This window comes from Colletotrichum scovillei, assembly GCF_011075155.1.
Source record: "Colletotrichum scovillei strain TJNH1 chromosome Unknown Contig00010, whole genome shotgun sequence".
NCBI lineage: Eukaryota > Fungi > Ascomycota > Sordariomycetes > Glomerellales > Glomerellaceae > Colletotrichum > Colletotrichum scovillei.
This window is the reverse complement of record NW_023336268.1, coordinates 2,273,032-2,287,012: the sequence shown is the minus strand read 5'-3', so window position 1 is coordinate 2,287,012 and position 13,981 is coordinate 2,273,032. Positions and strand designations below refer to the sequence as shown.

The following is a 13,981-nucleotide window of genomic DNA, read 5'->3' as shown; positions in this document are numbered from 1 at the left end:
GGCAAGCGCGCTATCCATCGTCTAAGTAAAGCGCTTATTGCTTCTTCTTCCGGGCCCATCGTGTGAGTCTCGCAGTCTGGCACCCGGGGGCTAGGTTCATGTCTTTGTTGGTAGTCAATTATCACAGTCAACGACGCAACCAACACTGGTGTAGGTCCCCGTCGGGGCCGAGTCTGGGGGGCATAGGCTGGTGGAGGGTAGGCTCTTGGGATTTTTTGTCAACGTGCGGAGTTCCTGTCACCAAGATGGATGGGGATGAAAGAAAGTAAGTCTTACCTCCTTGTGCCCGAAGCTCCGTCCATCGGCGATCCCATGGCGTCCTGAAGTTCGAACAGTGAAAGTGATGTTTGGGGCCTTTGGGCAGAACGAGCCACACCAGGCAAGGTCATTTTGATAGCATTCTCCACAGGAAGACAAACTCATCATGTCATCGGCGGTAGTGAACAGAACAGTCTCTTTGTGTCCGAGCTCCCAGGCGGTTACTCGGTCAATCGGCAGGTATCCAACAGACAAGGGTCACCCGTGGCGAGACGGCAAAGTGCCTTCGCGAGAGGACCGCCCACCTTCCTCTAAATAACGACATCTGGAAAGCTGGAGAAAGACTAAAGAGCTAGTCACTTCGCCTCGTTTCAGACCAGGGTACAAAAATGAAAGGTTTTGTTCACCATGCGAGGCTGACTATGGAGAGGATCGTCGACTTGTAGCCCCGCGTCCTCGCACTGGAGCTTTGAACTACCTAGCGGGGCCCAGACTGGAAGACCTTCATGTTGGTTGCACAGCAGTCTGGGCCCGTTATAAACCTCAGTGACAGTCCAAGCCACGAGAAATGAGTGGCTCCTGGTCATGATCCTTGTCCAGTTCGCATTAGTAGGAATCCCACGCCACATGCGACACCATGTGACCTGTTTTAATCCCAGGTGCCATGCAGCGAAGTCGCATGTTTAATGAGCACAGCCCAGGTTCCTGTTCAAATGTTTGTTCCCGGCTTCTCGGGTCTTGAAGCAAACATCTGTTAGAGAAGGTGAGCGGTGAACAGCGGTGAACCAACGAATAGCAATCATCCCCAACGATCAATACGAGTGAGGGTGCCGCCGTATTTGACTTGCCCAACACCTTGTACCAACATCGTATCTGAGCATGGGATATCACCCGAATCCAGCCCGACTGCGGTATTTTTTTAATCTCACTAAGCTCAAGTAGGTCGTGCTTGCTTAAATCCTCCAACGAAATCATCGCTGAATCTTGTCTGCCGAGGTGCGAGCTCCCGCAATATCCGCAGCTCCCGCCCTCGCCCGCGGCCCGCGCCTTTGATGGATTCACGGTCAGGCGGGCGTGGAATAAACTCCCTTGCATCATCATGCTCACACGTGCTGGGTGGTCCCTGCAAAGGCATACGGTACCTGGACTAGACGCAGACGAGGACGAATAGGCGCGGGGCCGCGGACGACTTCTTGGAAGCGTCATCGCAATGGTTTCGTAACCGTACTGTGCTCATCCGCGTCTAGCCCGGAGCGCAAGATCTCGCTAGATATGCAGACATGAAGCGGTGAACTAGGAATCGCCAAGGAGTGATTCAACTTCCATTGATCAAATGTCAATCTGGTACCTTTCAGCATATTCCAGTCAATATATAGACGAGTAATGAGAATGGTTATTCAATCGATCACTCACCGAAGAATCTCTGTGTCAGATAGCCATTAACTCCTCCTAGAAACCACGATGTTGGCGCGCAGCTCCAGTCGTCGGCGGATGCCCGTCGGGTTGATGCAGCTTTTGGCCCCAGAACCCCGTGATTTGTACGAATAGTGAATCCATGCCATGACGGGCATGAAGCATGAGGCATGAAGCAGGAACATACTTGAGCTGTCAGGGCCGCGTCGTCTGTCAGCCTGTCGTTGCCTGTCAAAATGATGTGGACAATCCGCGCCACGGTGACCACATATTCTTTGTTCTACATGCATCTTGCTGCACGACTGTGGCATGTTTTATGTACCCACACCGCCAAGCTCAAAGGCTTTGAGAGCCTCCAAGTTTCGGTAAAGCTGGTCCATTCCGAAGATCAAAGATTTACCCCTCCATTCAACATCATTTGGATAATCCACTCGGCACTTTGCCAAAACTTCCGGCTATTCACAAGGTCACATTGCCCCAGTACGAACGGCCTGGTGATGTAGCAATGTGGTCTTTCTCAACTTCGAAATGATTTTAACCATCGGCGCGCTGCCGAGAAATTCGGGTTCGGGACTCATCTCTTCATCCTATCCGTTAATATGGCTCCTGGCATCTCATTACACCTTCATTTCGTCTCGGATGAAAGGGTAGATTTCTTCAGGAATTGCCAATTGCAAGCGCTCTCTATGAGGGTTTCGGATACGATGGTACCACTGACAGATGCCTTAAAAGGCCCATGGTATCGTATTTTATCATCGAGAGTCTCTGATCTCCTTACCTGCAATTCTCTTCCTGTCCCTTTCAAAGCCAACTCCTGGGAAACAAGTGATCTTTCAGTTTATGATCATGCAGCTTACCAAAGTCTGTCTTGCCTTCGGCATATTTGCAGCTGCTTTCGCGCAGTCCAAGATCAAGATCAGTCAGTTCAAGCCATCAAATAACAGGCCAGAAGACGACTAGCTAATAATCTTCGAGTGCCTTTGGGTGACTCTATCACCGAAATAACTTGCTGGAGAGCACTGGTATGGGACCAGTTTGTCAAGGAGAATCTTGCCGACAAGGTGCAATTCATTGGCTCCATGACGAACAACCCCCAAAATTGCCGAGCCCAGTCAGGCTCTTTTGACCTCCATCATGAGGGCCACTCGGGTTGGCTCTCCATCAACATTGCCAACCAGTATCTACAGGGGTGGCTTGCAAGCACTAAGCCTGATATTGTGCAGTTCATGCTTGGCACCAACGATGTAGCGCAAGGGCGCACGACCAACGATATTGTCGCTTCGTACACGAAGATGGTAGGGTTGATGAGGGCGTCCAACCCGCGCATGAAGATTCTGGTATGGTCTCTTGCAACATCTAACAATTTGCGCGTCTGTTGACACGAGTCTTGCCTCACAGATTGATCGCTTGATCCCGTTGTCCTTTAATGGGGGTGGAATCGATACTTTGAACCAGCGAATCCCGGGATGGGCCATCGAACAGAACTCTACCAACTCTCCAATCACAGTTGCGGACTGCTCGAGTTCTGCCGGGTTCACAACCTCCATGTTGCGAGATGGCGTACACCCCAACGATCAGGGAGACCAGGTCATAGCCCGGCAGGTGGGTCCATTGCTGATCAAGTACGTCAGGGATCTCATTGCCGAGAGGGGGCTATGAGATTATCGTACAAGCAGTTTGGTTGATAGTCAATTCGACTGGGTGCTGAGATAGCATCCAGTACAGAGGTTTAGATAGCAGTAATGTTCATCTGGGTTGAGTCGGGGTTCGTTCGATCAAGGTACATGTATCTCAGGACGTCAGCGGTTGCATTGAGTATGCAACCATTCTTTCTTGATAGTTGAAGTTGTAGTTGCATCCACTGTAGACTTTTTATGAACGTTGATGTAGTAGGGCATTCTCAAGATGTCTCCCCAACAGAAGGCTGACCCGCGTCGAGGTAAGCCACATACAATAAGGCAAGGCTCGCTATTGGTGAGGAACATGCTTTGTATAACGATCCGAAGTTTTCAAAGGCAACGAACCTTCGGGTCTACTTTGCCCGCGGGATAGCCTTGGAAGGCCGCCAGGATGACTGAGCGCCGAGAGCCAAGACCGAGAATCGAGTAAATGTGGGAGTTGAAGCCGACCTCAATACTAAAGAGGCACATGGGGCTTCAATCGATGGACGCTGAATGGCCTATAAAGAGATAACGTGCGCTCATCAACTTGCAAAATCGAGGTAGAATCAATCATCTTTTCGCCCAAATAAGGGGATGAAGATTTAGCTCATCCCATCGGAAACATCGCGATCTCCCCGACCCAAAAGGATGCGGGAACTTGGTTTCGTTCTCGCGTTTGGCATTTACACTCGAGCACGGACGAACTTGAGGGACTTCCGGCTACCAGAGTCTAACAATTACTTACCCCCCGAGACGTCTGACATCTGACTCCCGCTCATCAGCACCAGTCTGTGCTCGGCATGATCCCTCCGCTGCAAGATAGTCTTCCGTAGACGAGGAACTCGCGGACGGACATGCCAAGATATGCGCAAAGTCTGTCGGCCGAAACGGGGGCTTCTTTGCCGAATAAAAATGGTAAATGGCTTCTAAAGTGTTTGCTTGGTCAAACCCTTTCGCTATTGCATATGAGCACGTCCTGCTGTCCCTTTCCTTCTCGAGGTATTGCTTCGTCAACAAACCCATACCACACAAATCTCCTCTTCAGTTGACATCAAAATCTCCAGCACGACAATGGCAGACCCTCTTGAGCTGGAGACCGATCGCCCGAAGAGGAATTCCAGAATGATTGAGAAGTTTGATGACGAGATCAAGGTCGCGGGGGTGGTAGACCAGCAGCCGGTTGTCTCGAGAAGCGAGTCGGTCCAAAGCGATACGTATGGATTGTCTGCCGGCGCCAAAACCTTCGACAAGAAGCTCCTCTACAAACTCGATATGCGTCTAATGATTGCCATGTTCTTTTTGAACTTCTTGTCGTTAATGGGCCGCACAAATATCGGAGCCGCACTGATCCGGCAACTTCCACAAGACCTTCATCTCGACGCGATGAAGGTGTTCATCGTTCTCACGATGCCAGCGGCGCCGTTGATCCTGTTCGAAGTGCCAAGTAATCTACTTATGCGCTTCTTGAATCGCAAGTTCAACTTCCCATACTTGTGGTACATGTGTGTTCTCGATATATTACTGGGTAAGTCTGCGTATGTCACCGAATCGCGTTGTGCGTGGGGTAGGGTGACACTGAACGTAGAAGCTTCGGCTGTCATGACCGAGTCGTGTTAATGTACATGCTAATGACAAGTAGGTATAATCACGATAGGCCAAGGATTCGTGAAGACATTCGATCAGATGGTAGCCACCCGTTTCTTCGTTGGTGTCTTCGACGCAGGTCTCATCCCTGGCTGCGTGTTCCTATGTTCTCTTTACTACCCTCCAAGGCATCTTCAATGGAGACTTGGACTGATTACTGTCGCCAATATTTGTTCAAATATTGCCGGGAACTTTCTTGCATACGCAATCGCCAATATTCAAACCACTGAGAATTTCAAAGGCTGGAGATGGTGCAATTCCCAATCCCGCATTATTTTTCGAAACGGCTCTGACATCTCGTAGGATCTTCATCATTGAGGGCATCTTCACTGTGGTAGCTTCTCTGGCCTGCCTTCCTGCTAATATTGGACCTCCGGAGAAGGCCAAGTTCTTGACGGAAGAAGAAAAGCAACTTATCAAAAACTCGGTCGAAATACGCAGCACAGAGATCGGTGTTGTAGCAGAGTGGAAAATGTTCTTCACAAACCCCCTGAATTACTGCTGGGCTGCCCTCTACTGCTTTACGACCACAACCGCTTACTCAGTCTCCATCTTCTCTCCGTCCTTCGTCAAGTCCTTTCACCCGGAGCTCAGCGCCGCAGATGTGCAGGCGCAAATTGTGCCCATCTTCGTGGTGGCTGCTGTGGCATGTCTGACAACTGCTTACGCAGCTGACCGTCTCAACCACCGCGCAGCCTTCGGCCTTGGCGGCTTCATTTTCACCATCATTGGCTACGCAATCCTGAGGCAAGACGAACACGAAAGCACGAATGTGACCATGATGGCGCTGTACTTCATCGCCTTCGGCACATTCATCACTCTTCCCATGATCTGGATCTTGACTATGCAAAACTTGCAGACGCCTTTCCAGCGAGCCATTGGGAGCGGCTTTGTGGTTGGGGTTGGGAACACATCAGGCTACATCTCAGCCTGGATCTTTAAGACAAGTGACGGCCCGTATTACAAGAACGGCATGACAATCAGCATGATCCTAGTCGTTATTGCATTTGCCATTCTTTCGGCAACTTGGCTTTACATCCAGATGCATAATAGGAGGCTTGATAGAGAGGAGAGATTGCATCCGTCTGCGGGAGCTGGAACCAAGAGGCTTACTGGGCGAAGCTTCCGGTACAAGGCATAGTTTATTGTCACTTTATTACACTTGGATGATTGCGCAATTCGGCCTGGAGATCCCGAAGCCTTTGGGCATATTTGAAGCCCAACGTGCCCCTATATTCCAAGGCGCCGATATAAATATGACAAGCATGTTTCCGACTATTTTGCTTTTCAGCTGTGATAAACTTCCACTCCTTATCGTGGGGATCCCTGTAATGATTGTGCAGTGTTACCTGCCACCACCTCATGCAACTAGATAACCTCATTTTCGTTCCGAGCGATCTCCATACGAGCCCATTCCCAATCAGATGCGGCTGACAACGCAGTACTGTTTCCCCGCGGGCCTCAATGCGGTGCACGTCCGGATTGCTGAATCCCGAAGAACCGAATTCATAAACCCACATAACCCCGATACCCGGTCAAGGGCACAATTCACGTTTCCATTTTACTTTCTCTTCGTGTCACGAGGAATCGACTATTGACATTATGTTGCCTTTATTTTGACAGATCAAACTTCCAAGACAGACATGGCAGTCACGTCCACACTTTACACTCCATTGGTGGAAACCCATTTCTACTCAACAGGTGGCTACCAGCTCTCCACTGTGTATACCTTACAGCCACAAACGACACCCTTCACACCGAGAGATAGTACCTGTTCCCTACTACCTCGAGCTATACGGTGCGTAGAGGCCAAAAGCGAAGACATTGCATCGGGCTTCACTTGTTATGGTCTACAATTTGTTGGAGAAACAACGACATCGGTACCAACACAATGCTTTCCGGAGAGTTACATAAACATTTGGAGACCTTTCGACGAGTTTAGTAGGACACCCTTGAGCCATGCCACATAGACTACTATAAGCAGAAGATTAGTCTTGAAAGCTGTACACGTACTGACGATTTTCGAATCAAGGTGATATCCCAAGTTTGGCTTACCCAGGCACTGCGTGCATTAGCGGGTGGACAACTGCGTGTTCCACGGATGTCACAGAAACAAGTGGAAGCATACATGCACAGACTTGGTGTTGCCCCTCTGGCTGGGGCTGTCTCAGTGCTTCGAATGGTGGCATCCCTCACCGAGAATGTACAAGCCTCCTGAGTACTCCGACTGAAGGGTGGATCAACAACATCGTAACTACGAGAGAAAGTGAAAGCACCATTACGACATCTTGGACGAAAATCTCCCTTTCAAACCTACCCAGAGGGGGGCCAATCATCATCAATCACCCTGTGTTTCCACTTTATGGCAAAGTTCCGTCTCGTCAGGTTGGAGGCACCACAGACCCCGAATTATCTGGAGGAGCAATCGCTGGTATTGTAGTTGGGATTGTGATTTTGCTCATGGCTCTCATTGGTTGTGGCTGGTTTATATGTCTTAAGAAGAGAAAGCAAGAACGGGGAGCCCGGCTGCTACAGAGAGACACTGCCGCTGGGAGGGGAGAGCATTCTTTCGTGAGGGAAGACCATGACTCAAAAACGAAGTCACCAAATCATGATCACGACGCTCAAGAGATGTGTACATTAAGGCCGTCTCCCGTAGAGCTCTCGTCTCATAGCAGAGCTGCCGAGGTCGAGGGAGACAGTCGCCCAGTTGAACTGGCATCTTAGGTAAACATTAGTAGAACGAGCAACGAGAGCAAACCCAGACAAATGAAAGCTACGTAGTACCTCAAGGTCAAGATCCACCAACCGGCGAGTAAACGTTTTCTGATATTCGTCGCAGAGTTCAATTCTGTTTTCCAAATTATTTTAGACCTTATGTGCGTAAAAAAGCCCATCAATGACAAATCAATTTTTACTCAACCGTTTCTTGATAGGGAATACTCGCATACAAGTATTTTTTGAGGTAAGTCACCGCAGAGTATCCGAAGTAGAAATATACCCAGGATCTTCGACCTAGTATCTGCGTCATCCTATTGACAGACACAGACCTTGAACGGCAACCCCCAAACGTTACATGGTTGGAACGCGACGCTGCAAACTTGTATGTGTTTTGATGACCAGTTGTGTCAAAATTGGATTGAAGTCACGCCTAATCCATGCATGGGTTCGGACCATAGCGTGACCAATGTCTTCCGCAAACCATTGAAAGCTTATCGACGAAGAAGCCGTTTGTCCAAAGTTGAGCAAACATCGCCGGATTCCATGCATTGAGGCGTGAAGACTAATGCTCGCAGGGGCAGAGTTCTTTACGGAATATGGAGCTTGAAGATAGGATCAGAAGAAGGCACATGCTTCATTTGACAATCTTCATCGCATGCGGCGCGCGGAGCTATGCCTACCTAGTATTCAACACGCCTACTGCCCAAAAAGCACAAAGAGAGCCACACAGCCCACGAGCGAATGGCCGTATAGGTGTCACTGACACGCTCAAATTTAACACTTGGAGATAGGTTCAGATGGGTATGTTAATGAGACATCGTTTGAGAACTGGCGGAACAAAGGTCCGCCTTCGTAACTGTAGATCAGAAGTTAACCAGCCGTCACCAGTCCGCAACTAAAAGTACGTTTGCTAGCACTTGGAGGATTCCAGTCCAATTTCCAGCCATCACATTTGAACCGTGCATGTACTTCCTCATGTGATGTACATATGTTTCAGCCACAGGGTCGCAAACAGCTCTCAGGCTTGCTTCAATTTCTTCAGGTCCATTAACAGGTCGTGAATGTTTGCTAGTAAATGCTTTGAAGCCTGAAATTCCGAGGTGATCATGGCATTGGGCTGGTGTAACATGACGTTTGTCTCGACTACTTGGAGTCCACGCCACCGCGCTCTCCATTGTAACTGACGTCGTTTGCTAACATTGGCAAACCAACAAACAGAACAGTCTGCTTGCTCCTTACGATACTCTGCAGCTTGACAAATGAAGTGGTGACACCCGAACAGCACGAGTAGAGTATCCTGACGGATTTTGTTGGATAGTGGTGCCAGACGCGCGAGCCTGAACATTCGAATCTCCTGGACTTTTCAAACGCTTTTGGAAATCTGGAATCATTTTGTTCCTTCATCTTCGTTCTGATTTCCTGGGTTACCTGATAGATGTCTTGGAAGCATTGGTAGCAAAGAGACTGCATCATAGCCGCTGAGAGGGCCTGTGAGATCAATCATTAAGGGGGCATACATCCCCGGAACATGTAGGGAAGCATAAGAAGATCAGATCCATAATATCCTTTTCTTTGAGCCAAGAGTGAAGTGAACCTTTCGAAAACCCTTATGTCGATGATGCCCATTGCGAGATCAAGTCTCGACAGTGCTGTACGGTCTACCGATTGTCTGTCGGTTTGCTCAACTTCCCGTATAGCGAGATTACGACACCACCCGGCCATGAAGATCAATTGACTACCTTTTCTATTTTGAGTAGTGCGGTCTCGATGTAGGATTGGATTCATGCAGCAGCTAGAGCCAGTAGGCAATCATACATGGGTGGTCGCGATTGCGTCCTTCAAAGGAGTCAAGCAATACTCGATACGAGTTTTGGGTGCCAAGATGTGATCTCTGGCTTCATGTTCATTTTAGGGTTTATAAGTAGCGAGCGCTCTCCCTTCGTATGAGATCTTTTAATATCATCCCAAGGTCCAAACCAGCACATACAAGCTTTAACCAAATCTAACCTGCACAACAACGCCCACCATGCGCGCCAGCGTTCTTTATTTGATGTCATCAGCCACGATGGTTGTTGCTGTAAGCTTGATCCAGACCAAGTCTTTTGAAGCAAGAGCTAACTGATTAGGCTGTTGTTCCCGCGGATGTACCCAAGGGCTACGGACTGTACATTCCCGAATGGGAGTTTCAGACTCCAGATGGAGAGAACATCACCATCAAGGGTACAATCCAAGAGGTCTATGCTACCCTCGGTAGTCTTAACCCTCAGATGGCCCAGATGAATGGCTTCGATCTTGAAGCAATTCCGAATGTTGCGCGTAGTGACGTGGAGAAGCGCGCCACGTTTCCCAGGGTCGATTGCCAGACCTTGGAGGAGGGTCACACCGACATGTATGAGACGACCATGGAATATCTCAGGAAGGTCCCAGGGAAACCGAAGAACTCTGCTGGCCCAAGAGAATGTGGCCGCGTCAGCTGTGCTTGGAAGAGCGCGACTTGGTGGTGCAATGATGTGGGTTCTTCACTAAACTCATTCCTCAATTCTGTATAACGAGGGTAGTAGCGTTTTTGCTGACAAAATTCAGGCTCTTGAGGAGAAGGAGCTTAGTTCATTCGGTGAGATTGCCGACGGTGTACAAAAGATTTATCACGAATGCACCGACGTCGATAAGCACTACTGGTGGTCCTCTGGTGAAGCTTACACCGACGATGATTGGAGTGTCCAATTTGGGTACGCACCATGCTAAGGCGGTCAACCAGACCAGAGGAACTCTATGGATTTCGTGCACTGCACGAATGACGCTAGACACTAGAGGTCGTACTTTCTTCGCTCAGTTAACTTGGCATGCCAGCTTATGGTTTACTGCCATGAGGAAAGTCGATATCATAGTGGGAGAATACCTTGAGTAAGGGAAAGAGGGGGGAGAGCTGTCAATGCTCACATATCCTATTCGACCTATCATTTTTGGCTTGCCTGCGACCGCAAATTTACAGTCCTTACCTTCAGTAAACTTAAAACTCAATTGAAACTACCGAGTTCATTGGCAACTTGAATTCATCATGATTTCCGTCTATAACACGGAACACCAATTGAAGTCTAGAAATCTTAGCAGAGCAGGGTCACATTTAAATTGTGCATAGTGACACGAGCATCATAAGTCCACTGTTGAAGAAGCCGATATCTCTAGCGAAAGTTACGGCATCCAGTTCTCTACTCCAGAGACTTAGACTTTCAGCCGAGTTCAATGATATTTCTTTTCTATTCACACCTATGTTGTTGAAAAATCATGACCTAAAGCTGACCGAGACCTCTCCGTCTTGTCTTACTTAAACAGGCCAATGAACCCGCGCTAATAGTCGCATATCCTTGCCTTTGGACGATGGTGACGGCCCCTCCGGAAAAAATGAGCAAAAGCATGGGTGGAATCGCGCCGTGAAAGGAAGGTTACGACAGCGCAATCTCTTGTAGCATGTACGCAGCTTGATTTCTGCTCTCGGCCGAACGCCTCGGCTGTTAACCCCTCTCATCTCGAAGCTACCATTTATAAAGAAAGATGAGCTGGCCCTACAATACTATGTAGTACCGAAACTTCATGATTTGGTTAGCTCTGCTGATCTCCTTATTCATGCGCCCGGTAACCGTACGGCTAGAGCCCCGAGTGGCTCCGCACCGCGAACGTGGGGCTCATCCGAGCATCGCGGGCTGCTCCGCGTCGCTTCATGTTATGGCTACAATTAATATCTTGACTGATCCAGACCACAGACCTTGCCCTAACCTATCTGTACGCGAAAGGCTTGATTGATAATCAGCTCAATAATAGCTGAGTGCGTTGTACACTAACGACAGGCCATGGGAAAAGGGGATGGGGCTGAAGATACACCCAACGCGTCATCTACGAGTACACCAGCTTATTACGGGATTGCGTATATAAGCTTGTCTTGGACACCATGGAACTTTACCTAGCCAGCTTTTCTGGACTATTCCAAGACTTCTTTCTATTCTATACTCAAAAAATTCGCCATGAAGAGTCGTTCTCTTACTCTCGCCACTTTGGCGTCAACAGCGCAGCTCGTTTCAGCTCTTGTACCCGGTCTTGAAATCGCCCTTACCTTGGACCGCGCAACTCAAGGCATCAGTATCTCGACTGATGGACGAAAGTTCTTGACGCAGAGATATTCTACGACGGATGCACCTCAAGCCGTGGAGCTTCTTAGCAACGGCACGACTGTTCTCTACCCAGACTCGACGTGGAACTCCTGGACCTCAAATTCCACCCTGGACCCCAAGAAGGCATTTGTCAGCATTGATGGTGCTCGCATCGGCCCCGATGGACGATTCTGGATTGTCGACGGCGGTACCACTGATAGTGATCGCAATCTTGTCAATGGATCTAGCAAGCTCGTTGGCATCAACCTCGAGAGCAACCTTGTCGACAAGGCATACTATCTCGATAACCTTACAGAGACTGGCAGCGTCATCGATGATGTCCGTTTCAATGGAAACTACGCCTATCTCAGCGACACAATTGGCGCATTGGTAGTGATGGATCTTACTACTGGCCAAGGTCAGCGTGTCCTCGTGGGTCACAGCTCGGCTCTGGCCTGGTTCCCCATGGCCTACAACGGTAGTCTTGTACCGGGGTATCAGGGCGGAACCAGCACTCTTTCAGTTGGCCTCGATCAGATTGAGGTGTCTCCTGATGGTGTCTATCTGTACTATCAGCCTTGCAACGGTGGCATGTACCGCGTCAAGACCGAATACGTCAACGGAGCCTTGACGAACAGCACTCTTGCTGCCAACCTCGGAGACTACGTTGAACCTTTCGCCCTGACGCCTTCCACTGGAGGCACCACCATTGACGGAGACGGAAACATCTATGTTAGCGACACCAACCTCCTTGCTATCTGGAAGGTCAAGCCGGACGGAACTTCGTCCATCCTTGTTCAGGATGATGCTCTGGTCTGGACCGATCTGATGTGGGTCGATGCGAACAAGACCCTTTGGCTTCCCGCCTCGCAGATGCGGCCCGGAGCGAACGGGCTAATGGCCGATGGTCCTCACAACATCTTGACTTTCCCCATCGAGGCAGGTCCGTCTTTGATAGACCATGCCTAAAGGCAAAGTCACATCACCATCCGCTCTTACATCTTCTGTAAATGTCTCCGTAGATCCTGTACATAAAATTTCTATGAAGATTGCTTGCATTGGGACTCAACCCGGCCAAAAAGTCTATGCTTAGTACTCATATCACGATGATTCATCTAAGAGTAGAGTTTTCTTCTCCTCTATCTTGTAAGATAATGAATGGTATGCCTGAATGGATCCGAAAGACTTTAATTCTAGATTCAAAATGGCGTGTCAACCCGCGTGTGAATTGTTCTATTCATATACTTCGCGTCTATGAAGTGGGTAAGTAGTCCGACGCTCCATGTGTAAGCAGCCTTGACTTCCTTGGCAAATGGACCGCCAAGTCGGAGAGATCCCGAGAAGCAATTTTGAAGTCAAGGTCCACTACAAGTCAAAGGGTCCCATCTTCGTCCCATCGTCCCACGTGCTCCAGATCCTGAATATTCAGTCCGCACATACGACTTACCCATTATGAAGAGACGGCGAATTTCAGCATAGGATATTTGTGGTGGGGTCTTGCAGAAATGCACTGAAGCTAAGACTGACACCCTGCAGCGACGCCTGCTTGACAGGTTGGCACAAGCGTGAAGAACTCTAAAGCCACCTTGGATGGAATTGGATTCCAGTTCCATCATCATTCCATACTATGTACCTCCGATCTGCAATACTTGGGGCTTCTTGCTCTGAATCAAGAAACCCAAGGTATTTACCGGTTCGAGCCTTGAGGAGACTGTCTAAAGAACTCGGTAGGCGAAATATTGGGATCTGACAAGCCTTGCGCTATGCAATCCATCAAACTTTGGGCTCAGTCCGAGACGTCTCTAACGACGCTGGTAGTTGAACGGTAACTTTCCACGTTAAAGATATCAGTCAGTGAGCGATGCATCATACTCCGCGTCACGTCTTCTCCAAACATTTCATTTGCCCCTGTTCATCCATCACCCCACGTCAAGGTCTCACAATGACAAGGTCAGCCGAACCACAAACCAACAGCATATTTTCCCTTGCGAATCTGCATGTCAGACCGGGACGCCGCATAGTGGAGACGCTCGCGTCATCCCGCTCCGGTGATTCGACCGAACGATGCCCTTGGCTCCGTCCTCGGTCTTGGCCGGACGGATACCGGTGCCTCTCGCGCCCTCTAGGGCCTTGTCGCCA

At 49.3% G+C, this 13,981-nt stretch overlaps 4 protein-coding genes across 4 annotated transcripts; all 4 read left to right on the top strand.

The window, feature by feature from the left end:
• Positions 1–2,517: 2,517 nt before the first annotated feature.
• Positions 2,518–3,330, top strand: HER10_EVM0011575 (cellulose-binding protein; the record flags this gene model as incomplete). Its single annotated transcript, XM_035481003.1, has 3 exons — positions 2,518–2,590; positions 2,647–3,008; positions 3,070–3,330. 3 exons carry the CDS (start codon positions 2,518–2,520, stop codon positions 3,328–3,330), a joined length of 696 nt encoding a protein of 231 aa, XP_035328533.1.
• A 1,073-nt stretch (positions 3,331–4,403) lies between these two features.
• On the top strand, positions 4,404–6,117 carry HER10_EVM0008084 (major facilitator superfamily transporter; the record flags this gene model as incomplete). Its single annotated transcript, XM_035477618.1, has 3 exons — positions 4,404–4,857; positions 4,972–5,227; positions 5,280–6,117. 3 exons carry the CDS (start codon positions 4,404–4,406, stop codon positions 6,115–6,117), a joined length of 1,548 nt encoding a protein of 515 aa, XP_035328231.1.
• A 3,606-nt stretch (positions 6,118–9,723) lies between these two features.
• Positions 9,724–10,442, top strand: HER10_EVM0001198 (uncharacterized protein; the record flags this gene model as incomplete). Its single annotated transcript, XM_035470953.1, has 3 exons — positions 9,724–9,774; positions 9,824–10,207; positions 10,281–10,442. The coding sequence occupies 3 exons, from the start codon at positions 9,724–9,726 to the stop codon at positions 10,440–10,442; spliced, it is 597 nt and encodes a 198-aa protein (XP_035327585.1).
• Positions 10,443–11,716: 1,274 nt separating this feature from the next.
• HER10_EVM0006406 (major royal jelly protein) lies at positions 11,717–12,811 on the top strand (the record flags this gene model as incomplete). Its single annotated transcript, XM_035475990.1, has 1 exon — positions 11,717–12,811. The coding sequence occupies one exon, from the start codon at positions 11,717–11,719 to the stop codon at positions 12,809–12,811; it is 1,095 nt and encodes a 364-aa protein (XP_035328091.1).
• Between the last annotated feature and the right edge of the window lie 1,170 nt (positions 12,812–13,981).